At 36.0% G+C, this 20,615-nt stretch overlaps 1 protein-coding gene across 2 annotated transcripts; it reads right to left on the reverse strand.

The window, feature by feature from the left end:
• Positions 1 to 10,869: 10,869 nt before the first annotated feature.
• Positions 10,870 to 20,221, reverse strand: prlh2r (prolactin releasing hormone 2 receptor). Of its 2 annotated transcripts, XM_046856053.1 has the most exons (3): positions 18,751 to 20,221; positions 18,571 to 18,630; positions 10,870 to 12,452 (listed from the first exon to the last, which is right to left on the reverse strand). In XM_046856053.1, exon 3 carries the CDS (start codon positions 12,432 to 12,434, stop codon positions 11,313 to 11,315), a length of 1,122 nt encoding a protein of 373 aa, XP_046712009.1. In that variant the 5' UTR covers positions 12,435 to 12,452; positions 18,571 to 18,630; positions 18,751 to 20,221; the 3' UTR covers positions 10,870 to 11,312. The 2 variants fall into 2 exon arrangements, with proteins under 2 accessions (XP_046712009.1, XP_046712008.1); XM_046856052.1 differs by having other exon boundaries at positions 18,571 to 20,221.
• Between the last annotated feature and the right edge of the window lie 394 nt (positions 20,222 to 20,615).

Here is a 20,615-nt window from a genome sequence, read left to right on the forward strand (position 1 = left end):
TAACAGTAAAATATGGTGGTGGTAGTGTGATGGTCTGGGGCTGTTTTGCTGCTTCAGGACCTGGAAGACCTGCAGTGATAAATGGAACCATGAATTCTGCTGTTTACCAAAAAACCCTGAAAGAGAATGTCCGGCCATCTGTTCGCGACCTCAAGCTGAAGTGAACTTGGGTTCTGCAGCAGAACAATGATCCAAAACACGCCAGCAAGTCCACCTCTGAATGGCTGAAAAAAAAAAAATGAAGACTTTGGAGTGGCCTAGTCCTGACCTGAATCCCATTGAGATGCTGTGGCATGACCTTAAAAAGGCAGTTCATGCTCGAAATCCATCCAATGTGGCTGAATTACAACAATTCTGCAAAGATGAGTGGACCAAAATTCCTCCACAGCGCTGTAACAGACTCATTGCAAGTTATTGCAAATGCATGATTTTTAGGGGGCAAACACTTTTTCACACAGAGCCATGTAGTTTTGGATTTTGTTTACACTCAATAATAAAAACCTTCATTTAAAAACGGCATGTTGTGTTTACTTGTGTTATCTTTTACTAATATTTAAATTAGTTTAATGATCTGAAACATTAAAGTGTGACAAACATGCAAAAAAAAAAATCAGGCTGTACGTTTTGTTCAATTCCACCGCTGATTCAATAAATCTTTAACAGGGACTGAGTTTTACCTTAACATGATGCACTAATCTATATAGAATAAGGAATGTATAACTCTTGCTAAATATAAATCTTCAAAACAGATCGATCAAAAGAAGATTCAAAATATTTGTAAAATTACTGCCAGACTGTTCTAAAGAATGACAGCATGATTAGTAGCGTGAGAGTGAGAGTGCATTATTTAAGGCACAATTTTAAGGTGCATTTTAAGGCAGGCAGATGCTGTCCAAAGACCAGTTCTAGAAAAAGGGACTGAAGCATATTGAGTTTAACATTCAGGAAATGCAGTTTTAGAGTTTCCAAAAAAAAAAATAATAATAATAATAATAATAATAAAATAAATTAATAAATTAAATTGCAACTAATCATTTTGTAATTTAGAATTTTGCATTTTAAAATGCTTGCTATTTGACCTTGACTCATAACGAGAAATTAATTCATGTAGTAGATCAGGAAGCCAAAAAATGTTGAACATGCAAAGTATTTATTTATCCATAACTTGTGTGATCAGAAAGTACTAAAAGTACCAAAACAATGTACTGAGTTGAAATCTATATTAACCACATTGGATCTAATGTGACATTGCTGCACTCAAAATATTCAGTGCTGTTGATTTTGAGATCAGTTATCGCTGTAAATGGATTGTATGACAATGCAAGAAATATATCAAGAATGTAAAATTGCCTGCAGGCACTTTATAATCCTATTCAGGCAAGACTCATTTTACATGAGATCCTGGAGTATTTCCATAATATGCATATGCTTTTTTCTCCAGGTCAGCATTTATCTGCCTTTCCCCTGAGAAAAGTAGACCAGTTTTTATCAGACCAGTTTTCTGATCATTTAGTCCAATGTATATAGATATGCCCATGATTTCGCAGACAGATGCTGCCCTTTTGAGGGACGAATATTTTTAATTATTCTAATTGCTTTGTAGTTACTTAGTGCTTTTACAATGCAATATGTATATTTCTGCTTCGGGTCTTAAATAAATGCCACAATCTTATGCAATGCTTAATTTATTTCAACAAAAGAAAGACCAACTATAACGTATTTAACCATATAAAGTTAGATGCTGCCTACTGACATAACACTCATCCCTCCTGTATTCATTTGATTGTTGTTTGGATGCAGGAGAGTAAAGTATCAAAAGTGAAATGAATACTATGCTGTTCAATCTAAGATGCCAAAAATCTTTTCATTTATTCTTTCATTTCATCCAAAGTCCATTCACTACATTTGATGAGTGCAAAAGTGCCCAAAAATGGCTGTGCAGAAGTAAGCCAGCTTATTCCTTTTATTGCGAACACTTTGCACATTTTGCTTTTTGTCCATCACTCACCAATTGAATAAGATATTCAAAAGCATTGCCATTAGCCTGACTCAACCCTCTCAACCACTAGATGGTCATGTCAAGCAGTACTCAGTGATAATCTTTGTGAAATGTTAGATGATAAGCATTTCGAAATGATGACATTAGACTATGAAAAGAGGGAAGACAATCAATGTAAAGCAGCCAGACTTTGTTTTAAACTCTGAAACCTTGAAGAAATCTGGAGCTTCAAATAGCATTCGAGAGAAATGCCCATGTTTCAGATCGATCATTTTTTTGTGTGCTGACAGGAATCTCTATGATTCCATGAAGCATTATTGCAAAGGCAGTCTTCAGAGTTTGAATCACCTGCCCTTGCTATTCCTGGAAAGAGACATGTTCACAGAAGGAAAAAAAGGCTGACGCTGAGTTCCTTCGAAAATTGTGCTCACAGAGATCAAGACATACAAAGTTGAGATGTACACTGATATTACTGACGGCTTACTCTTGGGTCTGAGCAGATGCCTGGGTACACACGGAGCCGTAAATGCGCTCTTTCATGTGCTTTGTTACAGCCCGTAATGATACACTAGATCTCAAGAAACAAGCATATTGGCTTTTAATTTAATATCCATAGGGTCTAAATAAGTTCCTCACAGATGAGATGCTTTAGTTTAGGGTCCTTGTTGAAGAGGAGAAAGAAAAGACAGTGTAAGTCTTATATTTTTCAAGTTACAGATTACAGACCACCAGTGACATTCCAATTTCTCAATGCCTTTGTTGTATAAAGGCTTTTCTGAAATTTTCCGTGTCAAACTGCAAGAAAAAGAAGAAAAGGCATTTTTTTTCCCTATACACAACATAGAAAAATAATAACCATTGGTCAGCCTGAGGTGGTTATGAAATCAAATTGCAGCATTACTAATAATGCTTTGGACCTCTATCCTATGGTGTTATATAAATAATGTGGCAGTAATTAATTATTAATAAGTGTCGATATTACACATGACCTATTCTTTGTGGTGTGTAATTGCTGTGGATCTGTTGACACAGTTGTACAAGCATAACTCATTTCATTTTATTTCAGTGCTCATCTGGATTATAGTTTTTTTTTGGAGCTGTGTGTAGCAAATGCCTTGTGTTGTAGGACTGATTTTTCGAAGCATATATAGACTCCATCCCAGGCCCATAGAAATAAACTTCAATGCTTGACTGCCTGTGCATCAGAAGGAATGGCATGTTGGGGGAATAGTGGTGATTGATAGCTATGTACACATTAAAATGGTACGAGTTGCATGGCACATACTGGCAAAGGAAATTCAGGACATGTTCAGCCAATGGGAAAAAACATGCCCAAGCTTCAGGACATTTGTGACAAATCTTCTTATTTCTTGATTAGCCATTAGCTTGAGAGTAAAAAAAATGTGACCTGAGACTGACCGAGACTTGTAGCTTCTCCTTGAATAATTGCCACACTTGTAATGTGAATTGGGATCCATTATAAGAAGTCAGATTTGCAGAAATATCTCTATGCCATAATACCAGAACTCATTTGAAGTAATCCACTACCCATCTCAAATTCTGTGAGTAGAGCTGGAATCAATTTCATTTAATTCAATTGCCACAAAAATGGTTGCAACTGAGGAATACCTAGTGGGCAAAGCTTGCCTGTGAGTTTATGGCTTGGCTTGAGCAAAGATTTCATAAACACATGATTTGATTAACTTTAAAACGTCCTTTAAAATTGGACTCCAACCAGTACTTTGCACTGAGAAGTTGATGGGGCTTTTTTTTTCCTGTGGCTTCAAGTGACTAGGGAAGTGTGAATCCATGCTTGTAATGAGCACATATCTGTAGGTGGTCAAAATTAAGTCTTCTCAGAGGGAAATAAAGTTGGCACAGGGTGGTTATTTAGGGAACTGTTTATCAAAGTCCCTGCAGGGGATAGTTATGTAATACTGTTAATGATAATGTTTATTTTGTTGATTAATTATTGGTTCTGTTTCATGAACTTGAAAAGAAGTAGAAGAATATTCTTTATTTGGCTTATGTTGGATGTGTTGCTGACTGAATGTTTTATGATGAGTAAATTCTGAATGTTTAACCCCATTTGACTAATGGTGATGCTCTTCGAATAACACTTATCAACACCAGGGTACCTCTATGAATAAACTGTAGTGGAATACATCTTGACAAGAACAATGATATTGAAAAATCTGACATGGAAAGGCCTTCTTCTGAGACACCTGCTTTGCTAATAAAAAATGGCTTTGAGTATATTTTGGAAATCGTATGCTTGGTGGTCAAGAGGGTTTATTTGTATTTTCTTAAATCCATAAATTCTTCATAAATCTTAAGATCCTTTATACTATATATATATATATATGAATATAATAATAATATATAATTTTAATGTCATTAGTTATTTTTTACACATAATAAAGCAGATAAGACTCACACCCAAACTGAATGAATGCTTAACCAACTCGTTCATGAACTAGTTAAAGAACTGCTCTCATTCGGTCTCAACAGCAAGAGGTTTGTTCTTTCAGTAGGTCCAACCAATGACATACTTCTTCATGTGCACCAAAGCTGTCATGTGCTTGATATGGGCATGGTTTAAGTGAACAAAATATTAAATCAGTACATGGAAATGAATGGGAATTATTTGTTTACTTCAAATATTTATTATTACAAAACAATGATCTGATCATTAACAATCCTGACAATCCTATGACTAATGATCACCAGGACACACCTTCTTCTTGCTTTTATGTGGTTTTATAGAGAATTTGAATATTTGAAGATGTCATCTACATTGGCTTTAACAAATGGATGGCCTGATCTTTTTTTTTTTTTTTACAGTGCTTTGGTAATGTATTTAACAACAGTTTAGCATTCGGAGGGGAACAAGGGATAAACACGTGCTGTTGAAGCTAAAGTATCAGGGGGCAATCTACTGTAACAGTGGTCTCTGAGGAGCAGAGCACATGCTTTGACTCAATATCTCTCAAAAACTCCCCATAACAGGCTTTGATGTTAACCGACACCTTCATTTCAAAGCTTTCAACAGATGTTGAAATGGTTCTAACATGGTGGGAAATACATGTGTTGTGGCAGAACCAGGCTGTGATTTCTTGTCCAGACCAGGAGAATCTTGGAGTGTGTGTTTGTAACCATGGCAACCCTAGTACAATAAGGATGATGGAAGTTTCTGTGATGAGGAGGGATGTCACTTCACTGTACAAGGTCCTTTTATCTATGCAAAAGGGTCCTTATTTGGGGAAAAATTCTGAGCTGACCAGTTTACCACTCAGTGCTTAGACACAGAATACTGATCTGTTTTGTAAAAGGATGCAGGGGAATATTAAGCTGACGAGCAGTTTTGGAGTCTGTGAAGAATCCAACCGCTCCCATATCAATGAATACTGAGAGAGAGAATGTAATGATTGCAGAGTTCAACCACTATGTGGTTTCTCCTTTGATATCATCAAACGCTGAAGTCTGCCTGATAAAAAAATAAAAAAATAAATGGGCTTTAAGGACTGCAGGCAATAAAAATAATAGATTTCAGTTTTTAATTAAATTAAAAAAAGAAAGAAATCTTAAGAACAAACACTGTTGTTTCATATGATACAAATAGTTGATACACCTGGTAAAGAAAACCTGTTTGTTTTGTAAACATGGATCAAAAATATGCACATTTCCTCATGCCAGGAGCTATAGAAGAAAGTAGGCTTCTCCACTTTGATTGCCATGAGAGCCTTCTCCACAGAAGACAATCCCTAGATTATTTGATATGAATCATGTCATTTTTAATGGCCATATCTGCAGACTTTCTATTCCTGCCTAGGACATTGTGGTGGAAATTTATGTAGGGATTTGTTTCTATTCTGTCCAGTCTGGGTGAGCCTGTGTTCATGTTAGCCTCAGATACTTGTTCTTGGCTGTGAGGATTGCAACCTGATGTGTGTCTCCTGCTCTTGTGTACCATCAACCTTAAGGTTTGTCTTGCATGCTGAGATCATTTCTTTCTCACCACAGTTGAAAAGTGTGATTATATGAGGTACTATTGACTTCTTAGCATCTCAAACCAATCTGCTCATTTTCTTCTGACCTCAACAAGGTGTTTCAATCCACAAACCTGTTGCTCACTTTAGTTTTTGTGTCACAATTTTCCCCATCATGGTGTTTTGTTTGAACATTAACTGATACTCTTGACAAATCTGTATGATTTGTATGTATTGCAATGATGCCGCATGACTGGCTGACTAGATAACTGATGGATGTGCATGTGTACATGTATTCCTCAAAGAATTGTTGCTGACTATATTTCACCTATTTGGTGCCCAAGATTTTGTGTTATCTAAATGCCTAATGAAATGTCCACTTAGTAAACAAATTATGGACACATATTCCTCCACTTGCCTTCCTTCCTTTAACATTGCATTTATTTTACAAAAAGCACACCACCTGTAATTACATGGTAATATGAATGTGAGCTTGCTGTAAATTGCTTAAATGTTATTTCTACACAATACATCAGAGATCTTCCTGGGGCTGGTTCGGTTTGCATATTCTGGTTTTAAATCCTACATTTGCATAAAACATTTGCATGTACTGTATATTTGCAACATGTATTACACTCACTATTTACAACTTGCACCTGCACAGTGTACATAATCGAGTTTTAAGTTTTAGCTATTAAGCAGAAAATTAGACAAGCATGACATTTTATAATAAACAGGCATTTTAAGATAGATTCAGATTTATTAGCTCATTTTTGTGTTTCTTCTATACTAACCTTGACCACTTTGATTTTTTTTATATAAGACATGAATGAATTGCTTTATCCATTGTTCCTTAGGGTATATTTTTTACCTTTATTATTTCACATGAAATCCTTTAGAAATCACAAGTACTGGAACTTATTCAGACAATTATAAAACTTGTCAAGATGATGTCCCTGTACTACACTACCCATCAGCCCCTTTAGTATCCATACTCAAGGTTCCATTTTTTCTCTGTGTCATGCTTTTGTCTTTGTCTTACATATGTGTTAGTGCATACTCCATAGTCTTACCCTGTTTTGTATATCCAGTGTCTAAGTGTATGGTTCTTGTTTTATGGTTTTGTTTGCAATTTGTTGCCCTTCTTTAAATAAATCTCTATGTGCATCCACCGTCTCCTGAATTACGTAGCATGGCTAATCAAATCAACCAATCTGCCATACTGCTCATTTTTAAAATATTGTTAAAGTAATATCTTAGAAATACATGCTAAACTGGACAGTTGGTTATTAAAAAAATACTTGATGGTTTTCATAATTACAAGTGCAGAGTCCTGGTTCTTGATCAATCCTTGTTAATGAGGCAAGAAAATTATATGCCTTTATGTTTTCAGGTTTTAAAGGAGAGGCATTAGCATGTGAAGCACAGACTCTGTGCGTATTCTGAAGTGGCTCTGCACACAAGAAGCTGGGGGTGGAAAGAAAGACAGTACTTATTCTGGGCTATAATAAATGCCCTTTAGCTGGCTAGTGTCTATCTCATCTCAAAACACTACTTTCATATCCCAATTTACTTTTCATCCTTTTATCCCAGTTCAGCCAGAAACTGCATAAGCCAACATGGTCTCCTTCATTTTCTTCTAATTACTGAGAAATCCCCCCCGCCCCAAACCCCGCTCCCACTTTCTGCGGCACTTTCAAAAGCTAGATAATAATTGGGTTCAAAATAAACATTTCACCTACCACTCAGCAGAAGCTTAATACTCAATTCTACATAGTTATCAAGTGTCACATCGGTGCACATTCTGGAATGAGACAGAATATTTTTTGTTATATTAATACCATTTTTCAGAAACATCACATAGAAGTAAACCATGAATAACTATACTGAAACGAATAAGTATTTGCATTGTATATAACCCATTCAGTTCACAATGGAGTGCAAATATATTTGGAAAAGACGCATGTTTTCTGCAAAATCAGTAACCTTGATTTAAAGGTAATTTAAAGGGCTTTTGAATGAATCCGTAATAAGAACATTTTGATCTCCTTTTTTTATTTTCTTTAAAAATGTAGTAGTGGCAGTCTAATATATACATTATGTTCTCTGCTATTTTACGTTTTTCTTAAGTGATACAGAACGCTGAAAGCTTTTTTTGTTCAGGAACAGTGTGTGGATTCCCTCAATGCAAAAATACTCTGTTACTAACTTACACTGACCATTTATTTTTAAAACTATGTTTCCCCTTTAGTAACACAACACATAAGCTTCACTAATTGGCCCCATCTACTACCTAAATTGTTTGTTCTCGGTTATGTTCTTCAAGGACTGCGGTAATGAGAGGAGAGGGCTCTTAGACCATGGCTGGGGATTCAGGATTTTATAGGTTTAATGCATTTTCTATCATATTTCTCCTTCAAAGCTTTGGCTGAACTTGAAGTGGGGGAAAAACAGATGTGTATTACTTTGCCAGGAAGTAAAAAAAGGAAATGTGTTGCAATGAAGCCTTAAAATAGTGAAGCAAAAACTAAAATGTACATGATCAAGAACACTTTAATGAAATAAATCATAAATGTCATGAATATCTTATGAGAGCCTGCGGTGACTGCATTATTTCCCTGAGTGATTTTAAAAATAGCTTTCGTCTGTGAAAATTCAAATGCATGTGTGAATTTTGAAGGTGTTAGGATTGTGTGTCTTATATGATCTTTTACATTATTGTATATTATGTAAAATATACAGTGTCTGTCAGAAGTTAGGCAACACCTTTCCCTTAATAGTTCTTAATTTTGAGAGGCACATGCATTTTCCTTTTATTTAAATGCAACAAAGCAGGTAACAATATTAAGAAACCAAACAAATATATAAAGGTACGGATGATAAACTCTTTATTGAAAAGTTCTCTCTCAGCAGGAATAACAGCTTTACACACTCTTGGGTTTCTCTGAACATTCAGCTGAAATACTTTGCCATGACTCTTTGCAACTTACCAGAAGGGTTAATCACTAGTTGGATATTTCTTTCTGACATTGTGATCCAGTTTATCCAGGAAAAATCCTGAGCAAGCCATTACATGATCGATAACACTCCAGCTGCCTGTTTGCTCTCTAAATAATGCTTACAGAACTTGAAAATATGTTTTGGGTCATTGTTTTTTTGTATGGTGAAGTTGGTTCCAATGAGCTGCAGTCCAGAAGGAATTGCATTGTGTTGAGGTATGAAATCATAGCTATGTTGGTTCAGAATTTCTTTCACCTGGAAGTCTCCAACCTCCCCTGGTCCACAGCAAACCCAAACCAATAAGCTTCCACCTTCATGTTTGACTGAATGAGTGAAAATCTATGAGCTAAAATCTGCTCTAAGTCTTATATAAGTTCTTCTGTTAGAGCCAAATATGACAAATTTGGACTTGTCTGTCAATCATACTTTCTTCCACTCATTCACTAATCAATTCTTCTGTGTTTTTGCCTTTTGCTTAGTTTGTTTCATATAAACAAAAGGAACAAGCATGTGTCTACAAAACTATAAAAGATTGTGTTTTCAAACTTTTGACAGGCACTATATATTTAATAAATAATTATTATCAGCCACAGTTGAGTTCATAATAAAATTTTGACTGTGCCTCAAAATGTATTTGCAATGAATTCATTCTATTTGTATTAAATCAGAGTTATTTAAATTCTTTTGGATGAACCATAGCCCCACAGCATTATTTATACATATGTCCTCTATTCCAGGTGGTCGAAAATAATTGGGCCTCGGCTGAAACACAAAAGTTTTAGTTCCCTGCTTATTTTAAGGATTTTTTAGTCATGGCCTTGTCTGCAGTAAATGAAATTTAATGGACGTATTGACTCAGCAAGTCAATAACTACTTTTTTTGTCCTTCCGGATTTGTTCTAGCATTGTGCTTGAGATCATTATCCCACTGCAAGATAAAGTGCTGTCCAATAAGATCTGAATCATGTGGTTGGATCTGCGTGAGCAAAAGATGCTTCTGTGCACTCTAGAAATCATTTTACGACTCCTGTCAATAATCACAGCAAATAAGTTACTTCCTTTTTTTCTTGCTTAGATCAATCTTCTCCTCATCAGGAAGTGAAAATATGTTACAAACAGAAACTGTGGTTTTTTGTACAAAAAATATTTAAAATACAGTCTAATTGTATTGTAAATGGATTCTATCTTTAATGGGAAATATACTTATCTGTGTGAAGTTGCTATCGTTCTGTAGGTTTCTTTGGGTTTCTTCTGAATTCTAAAGTTTTCTTTCACCTGGTCAAAACATGCACATAGGTGTAGAGGTTACATTGGCTAGAATGGTGTGTAAATACACGTGTGCGTGGAGAGAACCTTGGGGCATAAGGTAGTGACTCACAGGTATGTGTTCGATCTTGTGCTCTGGTTACTGTCTATATAAAGTTTTGCATGTTTTCACCATATCTGTGTGGGTTTGTTTCTATTTCTTTGATTTTGGCTCATTTCCCTTTTCGACAGAATAAAATACATTTAAAATTACATTTTCTTACAGGTTTACAAGAATTCAAGTTCAATGACTATTTACTCAGGCACAGAACATAATGCAACAGTACTTAATGCCCTTATCTGTGTTGTTAAATAATGTTGCTCCTAGGTAATTACAATTCTCCTCATGATTATTGTGATCCGGTTACTGCTGACAGATTGAACGTTGTCTGTCTACAGCTGACAGATGTGATGTCCCCCCCAAGGCCCTTTGCTCATTTGTAGCTATTGGGACTCCTTTGGCAACATCCCTTGAATGGCTTCACTTTAATGTTTTTGTTTAAGTAACCACGCTTCTCTGAAATGATTTTTCAACCCATTCCATGATGTGAAGGTGGCTTTTACAAGGTACATTTCCTTAATTGGAAAATGTTTTGTTTATTCTTCACATTTTCTGTAAAGGAGGACAAAAAATTGAATTTAAGAAATATATGAAATTAACAAATGCAATAAAATATATTCACAATACATGCACTAAAACAGTTTCATATTACAACCACCTGTACACACTTTACAGTTTTCAACAATACAGATTGGCCATGCAAATGAAATGTGAAAAAAATGCATTGCCATGTGTTCTTAAACAGTCATAGCATTGCTTTGAGTGTTAATAACATATACAGGACAGCTTACTATTACTATATACTGTTACTCTTGAGAATATGTTTGGCAGGCTTTGCACAGCATTTGTGTATACAACTTCCATCCTACAGTACAGTACAGTACAGTACAGCACACATCAACATAAACATGGTGACAACTTGTTAGGGGGAAGTACCATTTCTAGGAACGCATAACTGACTAAATTTCCTCTTGCAGTGTCTTGCTTACAGCCATAGGAATTGCAGATAGGGTGGAGTTGGTGTGTTGGCGTGGTAAGCGGCTGGAGGTGGTGGAGCTACTCTGTGCCTGAGATTGTCTGCGCCTCCGGAACATGTGGCGGCACAAATAGGACAAAAACTTGTCATGCAGAGATGCGTAGATAAAAGGGTTAAAGCATGCCGAGCTCATGGCTAACAAATGGCAGGAGACCTGAATCACATTGATATGACTCTTGCTCAAGATAACAAAGTCAGTGTCCAGGTCACGGATGAGGTTGACCACCTGCAAGGGGAGCCAGGAGAATGCAAAGCACAGCACCGATATCAGCAGCAGGCGAAAGGTCTTGCGCCTTTTACGGCCCCATTTCTCCTGATTGGAGGGAATGGCAGCTATGAGTCGCTGTGTGGCCCTGTGCTGGAGGTGGCACGAAATGGCACAGTAGGATATAGACACAGCTGCAAGAGGAACGAAATAAGAAAGGAGCAAAAAGAAGCACGAGTAGATAAGCCGACCAAGCTCCTGCTCTTGCCAGAACTCCTCACACACAGCCATGTGATGACCAGCAGCACTTAAATCCAAATACATAGTGTGCAGAGTGGCTGGGATGGACATTACCAGGGCACAAAACCATATGCTCAAAACCAGGCCAGCGCAAAAATGGCGGCCTACACGTCGACGGATAGGATAAGCAACCACAATGTATCGGTCCACTGCTATGGCGGTCAGAGACAGAACTGCCGCAAAGACAGTTGCAGTCTGCATAAGCGATACAAAACGGCACATAAAATGCCCAAAAACCCAGCCACGCTCATCAAAGGCATAAAATACAGTCAGGGGCACACAGAAAAGACACATCACCAAGTCGGCCAGGGCCAAGTTTCCAATCAAGAAGTTTGTTGTGCTGTGAAGCTTCCTGTTCAATCCAATGAGGAAAAGGAGAAAGAGATTTCCACAGCAGGCTACTAGAACTAGCATAGCGTAGAGAGGCACAAAGAGCATCTTTAATTCCATCAGGAGGTTCAGTCCATTGAAAGAGGAGAGAGATGGAGGAGACACGCTGAAGGTTGTGTTCTCCGAAGTTTCATTCAGGAGGGAGTCCATGTTCACCAGAGCTTTGACCTGTTGTAAATAAGTGTATAGGTATTATATGGCAGCACATGCAGATACATATACCACATGGCATTCCATTAACAGTAAAATGGAAAGAAACAACTGCTATATGTGCTTGTTTTATACTTTTAGTTACTTTTGAAATACCTTTTGAAGGCTGCATTGTGTTCCTTAGAAGACGCTTGATCACTGAGAGGTTTATAAAAAAGCAGCATCTATTTGCCTTTTTTAAACCTACATAGCCTGATAAGGAACATTATGGTGCTATGCAAAAAAACCCTTAGATACAAAAAACCTTAAATAAAAGTCTGATGATCGATGTTTCAAAATTGTAAGCCTCTTTAAAAACAAAAATCAATTGCTGCCTAAATTAAAGATGGTGAACGTTTTAGAATAATGGACCAATTGAGCACACTTTCTCCAACTTTAATAGCTAAAAAACTGCATCAAAAGTTTGGAATGAGGCAATTGAGCATTTCTTTGTTTACATAATAGCTGTACATTTAAAGAACACAAATCTGTTCTTCAGACGAGCCAGAGCTAAGGACATGAGAAACGTTTGAGTTCTGGCTGTGCTAGCCTTTTAAGTTGGTGCAAATTATTATAAAAAATTACAAAAATTAATTATTACCCCATGCTGTTTTATAGTATTCAACCAGCTTCAATCAACTTGAGCTTACTTTTTTTTTTCAACACCAGTGACTAAAGTCTTTGAAGGTTTTTGTGGAAAGTGTGGTTACTGTTTAAACGGGGGTGTACTAGCCCACTAGACAGACATGTGAGCCCTGTCCTCACCTATTATTAACATTCACCACTGATGATTAAATAGCAAGTAGACATTTGAGACAGAAATCCGCTTACACCTGGCATTTTGTGTGTATTGAACGTGTCTCCAGTGACCATTTATAATTGGGTTTTGTGACAAAGCAGTCTTTTGTTGTTTATATATATTATATATAATTTATATATAATTTATCTTGATTGCATATGCAATCAAGATAAAAATCCCTTACAATTCATTTAGTTATTGAGAAGCAGGAAAATCTATACTTAGACTTCTATTTTCAGATGTGACGAGCAGTTGGTGGGCTTGTAGGCATAAATGGCTTTAAACATTAACAAGAAAAAGTGTTAAATAACAGAATAACAGAGTAAGGGTATATATCCCAGTACATCTAAGGTATTTGAGAACATGAGTTAATCTCATATATACAACATACAGTCAGTCATTAAAATGCGATACGCAACACTCGTTCAAATTTTATACAGAATAAATCTTACAGCTTTTCTCAGTTGCTTTGGAGCGTTTCTCAGATCCGAAATGAAATTCTCAAAACTACACATCATTTAGTCAATTGTGCTCATTAATAAAACATTTCTTGTGGCTTTGATCAAATTGTGAATGCTTTTGTACATTAATTTAATCAAGTATCTGCTGTTTCCTACATGATCAGTTGTTTATGTTATACAAGTTTAACCCCAAAGCAGCTCAGCATCAGTTTGCATAAGTCATCGAATGCAAAATGGTTAAACCAGTTGCCAACATCTGTCATCAAAAATTTCTATTAAACTTCTTCTTTTGTAAAAGTGTCTTGAATTGATGCAGATTGTGCAGATGAATCTTGAATGGCACTAATGTAGGCGAGTGTATGGCATCAGATCAACCAATAATCAACTAGTTCTCTAAAATAGGTCAAAGGTGAATCTTGAGAACCTTCAATTGGTGACAGACAGAATTACAATTTCTGAAAATAGATGAACAACCGAGAAACGAACAAAGGAACACTTGTATAGTACAATAAAACTGTGAATCCTGTCCAGTCTCTTGCAATCAATATAAATCAAATATGCAATCAAATAAATGAATTTGTGCTGCTGAAATCCATAGATGCCGTACAGAAGCAAGTCAAATTTTTGTGCATTTTCAATTACTGCAATCCAAATTGTAGTTTATATCAAGAAATCCTGAAACTGTGTGCCATCATACTGACAACATGGCTAAACATTTTGATGGTCTTGTAAACAATGACAAAAGGACTTTTCATATTGATGGGAAAGATATGTTCATTGACACAAATAATTACTTTTGAGAGATGAAAAGTTTAAGTTTAAGAAAACGTCAGGCTTTGGCAAGAAATTCAATGTGTTGTAATGTTTGTACAAATTGTTTCGAGAATGCACTTTCTGGTTTGCAAATATTAGGAATGATTCCAGAAATGCTCCTAAGCAGCTGAGAAAAACTGTAATATTAATAACTGAAACATTCTTTAGGTGGCCAGTGGAACGGTTTCTTTTGTCTCTGCATGCAGCTAGAATGGCTGGCTAATCCAATTTACACCTAAGTGTGAATGAGTTTGTGAATATGTGTGCATGGTGCCTTGTGATGGATGGCTTTCTCATCCAGTGTGTACATTTACATTTATAGCATTTAGAAGATGCCCTTGTCCAGAGCGACTTACAAAAGTCTTTTGTGTCTCTGACTTGTGCCCAGTCATCCAGGGATAGGCTTTGGATCCACTGCAAGACTGACCATAATAAATATGTTACTGTAGATATATAATTTGAGATTACTTCTTTGACAATTCGTTAAGGTTAACCTAAAATGACTTTCATACCAGACAATGATGTTTTACTGTGCTCAATATTTCATTCTATTGGCAAGGGCTAAGAATAAAAAATCGTTTCCTAGGTTTTCTTCTACATGCTCGAAACAGGAGAACATTCCAGTCATTTGATTTTTGCTGCATTTATTATTTCTGTAATCCACTAATATGGACAAGAATATTGGCTGTTTTCCCAGTGAAGCCCTGTATACAAAAGCAAGGGACTGAATCACCTGCAGATGGCCAGTGAAGATCACGGTCATGTTTATCGCTTCTGTGACTTTTAATAAAGCAGGGGACTGTGAAATATTGATTCTAAAGATTTCAGTATTGAAGCAATGCCCATGTCATAAATAGTATTCCCATGATCTCTCTAACAAAATGTAAAAATAGATCTTAGTATAATTATATCTTGTGCATAATGTAGAAACATGGTCCAGGTTTGAAAAAGCCCAGCACAACATGATGGCGGCAGCATACAACAATAAAATATTTAGATATACAGTATATAAATTTAGACCCCATATTGACCCATGTGGGACACCGTGGTATACTCTCTGCATCCTGACTTTACTTGATCAGCAGTTTCAGACAGGGTCTAGGCTGGGAGATAATTATAAAACCTATTACACACTGATTGACTGAAGTCTTAGAAGAACTAGTAGGGTACATATAATATCTATAAAGCATAAAACAAACTCTGAGTGGATGACAGTTCTGTGGGTTGAAACACCTTATTATTGAGAGGTTGGTAAGTAAATTGTCAAATTGGTTTGAGCTGTCAGGATGGATATAATAACTCAAATCATTATTCTTTACAACTGTGGTGAACAGAAAAGCAAAATGGAAATAGATGGGCAACACCATCAGAAGACATCAGGTTTCACTCCTGTCAGCCAAAAACATGAATCTGAAGCTAACATGGACACGGACTCATCCATACTGGACAGTTAAAGATTAGAATAAAAATCACTCTGGCTTTTCCACTGTCTGTGAGTCTGTCCCCATAATAGCCTCGGATTCTGCTCTTCGCTGACAAGAGTAGAACCTGATGTGGTCCTCTCTTGAGCAAATCCACCAGTCTGGTGATTCTCCACTGATCTCTCTTATCAAAAAGGTGTTTCAGCCTGCACTCGCCACACACAGGATATTTTTAGTTGGGTTTTTTTTCCAACCATGCCCCAACTACAATAACACAGATCACATTTTTTGTTATTCTCATGTTTGGTATGAACATTATCTGAAGCTATTGACATGTATTTGCATAATTTTTTAATTTGTGCTACTGCCACATGATTGGATAATTCGAAAACTTCATAAATGAACAGGCGTTTTGTAATAAATTAGAAGGTGAGTGTAGATTAGCTGTTCTAAAATGGTAATTTGGCACACTACAAATTAAACTTTAATTATTAGTTGAGCCAGGTTACATTTTTTCATTGTCCTCTTAGAGATTTCATTAATTGTCCTAACCTATAATAATTGCCATTACTATCAGTTAAATAATTAAGACCTGTATTTTAAAAAGCCAGGAAATACTGGATTGTAAGAATCATAAAGGCTTTCCCATGTGCTGCAAAATCAATAAATTTAGCCTTCATTAATGCTTTATTCTCACCCTTGCATTCAGCCAAGTCAAGCAAACCACAGGGACCATGTATTCAGGTATTTTTTACCATGTATTCCTTAAACAAAATGTGGTTGAGTGGCCATTGCAAAGAAATGCTCATGCTTTCATTCTTAAAATGTATTACTTCTTTTCAAAGTAATAATATATGTTATAAAACAAAGATCAATATTCAGAGATCTAGTCAGATGTGTTCAGATTACATCCACCTGCAGATTAGTAGAAGCTGAATTATCGAACCTGACTTCCCAAGCAAGAATATCATAAAAGGTGTCCAACAAGGAAGACGGTTGAACTATTACTTAAAAATGGCTGGTCTGTGTAAATAAGTAGTATTCCTGTTCTTAGTACACTGTTACTTCAACATCATTTTTTCCCCAAGTAATTTTAAGTGGCAATATTTGGGAAAATATCTCCTCTACCCTGGTTGTTGACACAACAACAGACACTACAAATGTTGCATAGTCACCTCTGAAAGTGGATTAAGTAAATCAGATCACAATGTAGCCCCAAGACACACTTGACACCAACGGTTTACTTAGCAATGTCTATTTGGTACAAAATGGGTGTTCATACGTACACAAAGGGTGATAATGCAGGATTTCTGGCTGCAGGGTTTTTAGTAACCATGTATGTGCAAAATTTTAATCAACTTTGAATTGAATCAAATGAATGCATTTATCAGAATTTTTTTGTGCTTAGGAAGGTGGCCATAAGCATGTCAAGTCTTACGTAAATCCAACCGCAGAACCAATATGATAAAGCAAAACAGACCCATAAATGATTCATCGAATTTGAACACAACTAGAGAGTTAATGGAAACAAATTAGGTGCGCCGGCTCAGAAAAACATCTTAATGAAAAAAAGGAGGTACTTGACATTTATGAAATAGGGTTGGTGCATAATCAAGAGTTTTTTAAAGCCTGAAATTGGTGAATAGGGTTCATTTGTTACAGATTAACAGACCTACACTGTAGAGCATTCTGTGCATGAATGCTGAACATCTATCCACAGCTACAGGGAAAGCACCTCCACAATGGCATAAAGCAAGAGCTCTCAAAGGTATTGCAAACATAGACTCATTGAACTGTACAATACATTCAAACAAATACTATAAACTCCTGAGTACAGGTTTATAACCATAAATCAACTAGCCAAATATTCGGCTCTTTAATTAAATTTGTACATTGGAGCCATAAAGCTTTTAATTCATGAGGTTTCCATCGACAGGAGACATTAGAGAGGTCTAAATTGTATTTAGATTGATTTGGATGTTAAGTTATTGAGAATTATTGAGGCGTTTAATTCAAATAACCATGATAAATATTATAGGAACTCAATACTAACCTAATAACTTGGATAAAGGAAGGCTGTTATTTGCACTGTGTAACAAATAAAAGAATCACAAACTCTGGAGGGACCCCACTTTGAGAATGTCTGTCTTAGATAATTATATGATGCACTTATAACATAATATTTCCTAGAACCATAATTATACATTAACATGTTTTCAGAATATTAAACATTATTACAGCATGTGCAAATTATTTAATTTTCTAATGTAATTTCTAGAGAATTTCTACATAGTAATATAAAATACTGCTATAGAAAAATCTAACATTTCAAAATGTAACTTTTTGCATATTTGGTCATGTATAAGTATTTATATAATCAGGCAAACAATGTACAATATAATAAGAACTGAGAGTTCAGAGTGAAGGCATCACCTGTAGCCATGATTCAATTTAAGCTTGAAATTACACAATGTAGCCTATAATACATGCAATCCTTGAAATTTCAGTAGAAAAATATTTATTAGATTTTATTTTTTTACAGATGTAATTGCAATTACAGATGTAATTTACATCATTATGCAATCAGGGAACGCAACAGTTACCTTTTTCTGTCGAGTTGATCACATCTCAATCAGACAGTGAAAAAGCCCCAAATAAGTTCACTGTAAAACACGACTTTGTTCAGTTTTTATATATTATAGTAATAAAACAAAAGGTCAAAGCTCGTACAGAAAATATTGGCTGATTTTGCCTGTGAAGCTGTTCGGTCAGTGGTCGTTCACCTGAAGCTGCTCTCTTCTCCTGTCGCTCCACAGCAGACTGGAGGATGGATAGAGCGCGCGCGCGGTCACTCACACGCGCCAGCTCCCCACACACACACACACACACACACACACACAGACACACACACCTTCTCTATTGTCTACGTCATTGCTCTGGAAGTGAGAGAGGACCAGCCTCTGTAGCCACTTTATTTGCATTATATATTACAGCCAGATGTTGCAACCATCGCTGTACCTAATGAGCGTATAGTCGTAGCACCGTTACACAGCTGTACTTTATCAGAGTATTTTTCATTCCATTAACGCGCAATAACGTACATATTATTTGACTATTATCCATATATGATTTCATTATGAATTTAATTACATATATAATGAAAATGTAACTCAGCTCCCGATAATGCAGAATCAGTGCGATGCATAAAAATACTGACTGAAACAAGCGTGGGAAATTGGCAAAGGCAGAAGTTGTCATTTAAAAAAAAAAAAAATAAAACACACTGCAGACCACGAAAGTCAATAAAAAAATAAAGAAAAAAAATATTCTTTCTATGTGGCCAGGTTCCAAATGATCCATGGTCCAATACCGGTGGTCCAGTACCGGTCCACAGCTACAGTAGTGGGCCATGCATTTCAGACCTGGACCTTGAGCTGTGTTCTACTTGAATCAACCCACCTCTTAATATCATCATTATGACTCAACAGTTGAAGAAGAAAATCAATAATATACAGAAATGCAGTGTAACAGAGCACTGCATCACCGAGAGGTCTCTCAAGCATCAAGAATGAATGTCATTACTAAAGCAAGAAACCCCATGCAGCCACAGCTGCACCGGCTGCTTCCATCATCATCTCAATATTAACCTTATTAAAAAATACAAAATAAACAATCCACCCCCAAAATTTTCCCTGGTTGCAGTTTTGTAGTACTTTGCGAGTTCCACAACAACAGAAACACCAGGGATTATGGTTTTCCTGGGTATTTGAAATGAAGGCAAATTGTTCATTTTTGTGCAAATTCTACAGGAAAGAATACACAAAAGTAAAAATGGTTCTTGAAAAATCTTAACAACAGTTTTTAACTGTTTTGGCTGACCTTTCGCCACAGTGTTGAGCTTATCTTGACAAGTCCGTTTTAAAATAGCCTTGTAAGTATATCTGCAACCAAATCAGATTCGTCAGCCATTATGTATTCAAAAAACAGCTATTAACAGCTATATATAAACTAAATACATGTAAAATGGCAACGTAATTGTATACCTGCTAAATGGCCCTGGTGTCTCCAACTCCAAATTTTGTTTGACAAAAGCATTGTCATCGTCATGTATTTGAAGCTAAAGGCACAAACACTGTCTAAAGGCCTCAGTGCAGATCTTTTTTATGCTTACACTTTGCTTTGAACCGTATCACATCAAATGAAACAAATGACATTATACAGCAGTTAGTTCCAGTCCACTGATTTAATTGGCGGTGTTCAAGTGTGCACAATTACGTAAATGTCCAATTCTAGGCGTAGTTTCTTATACTGAGACTATATATATATATATATATATATATATATATATATATATATATATATATATATATATATATAGTAAATAAATTAATTATACTGATCTTGCCTATAATGGCCTGTCAGTCAATCAATCAGTCTGTCAGTCATCCAATTAGTCAGTCATTCAGCCAATATTACAATCAATTAATCAATCAATCAACCAACCAACCAATCAGTCAGCTACTCACTTAGTTAGCCAATCAGTCAGTCAGTCAATTAATCAGTTAGCAAAATAGTCAGTCAATCATTCAATCAGTCAGACAATCAGTCAGTCATTTAATCAGTCAATCAGTCAGCCAATCTTTCAATC

The sequence above is a fragment of the Silurus meridionalis genome, chromosome 8 (assembly GCF_014805685.1).
Source record: "Silurus meridionalis isolate SWU-2019-XX chromosome 8, ASM1480568v1, whole genome shotgun sequence".
In the NCBI taxonomy this organism is placed as follows: domain Eukaryota; kingdom Metazoa; phylum Chordata; class Actinopteri; order Siluriformes; family Siluridae; genus Silurus; species Silurus meridionalis.

Bases quoted from the DNA above. Each gene is read 5' to 3' on its own strand.
- prlh2r (XM_046856053.1), bottom strand. From the start codon at position 12,434: ATGGACTCCCTCCTGAATGAAACTTCGGAGAACACAACCTTCAGCGTG.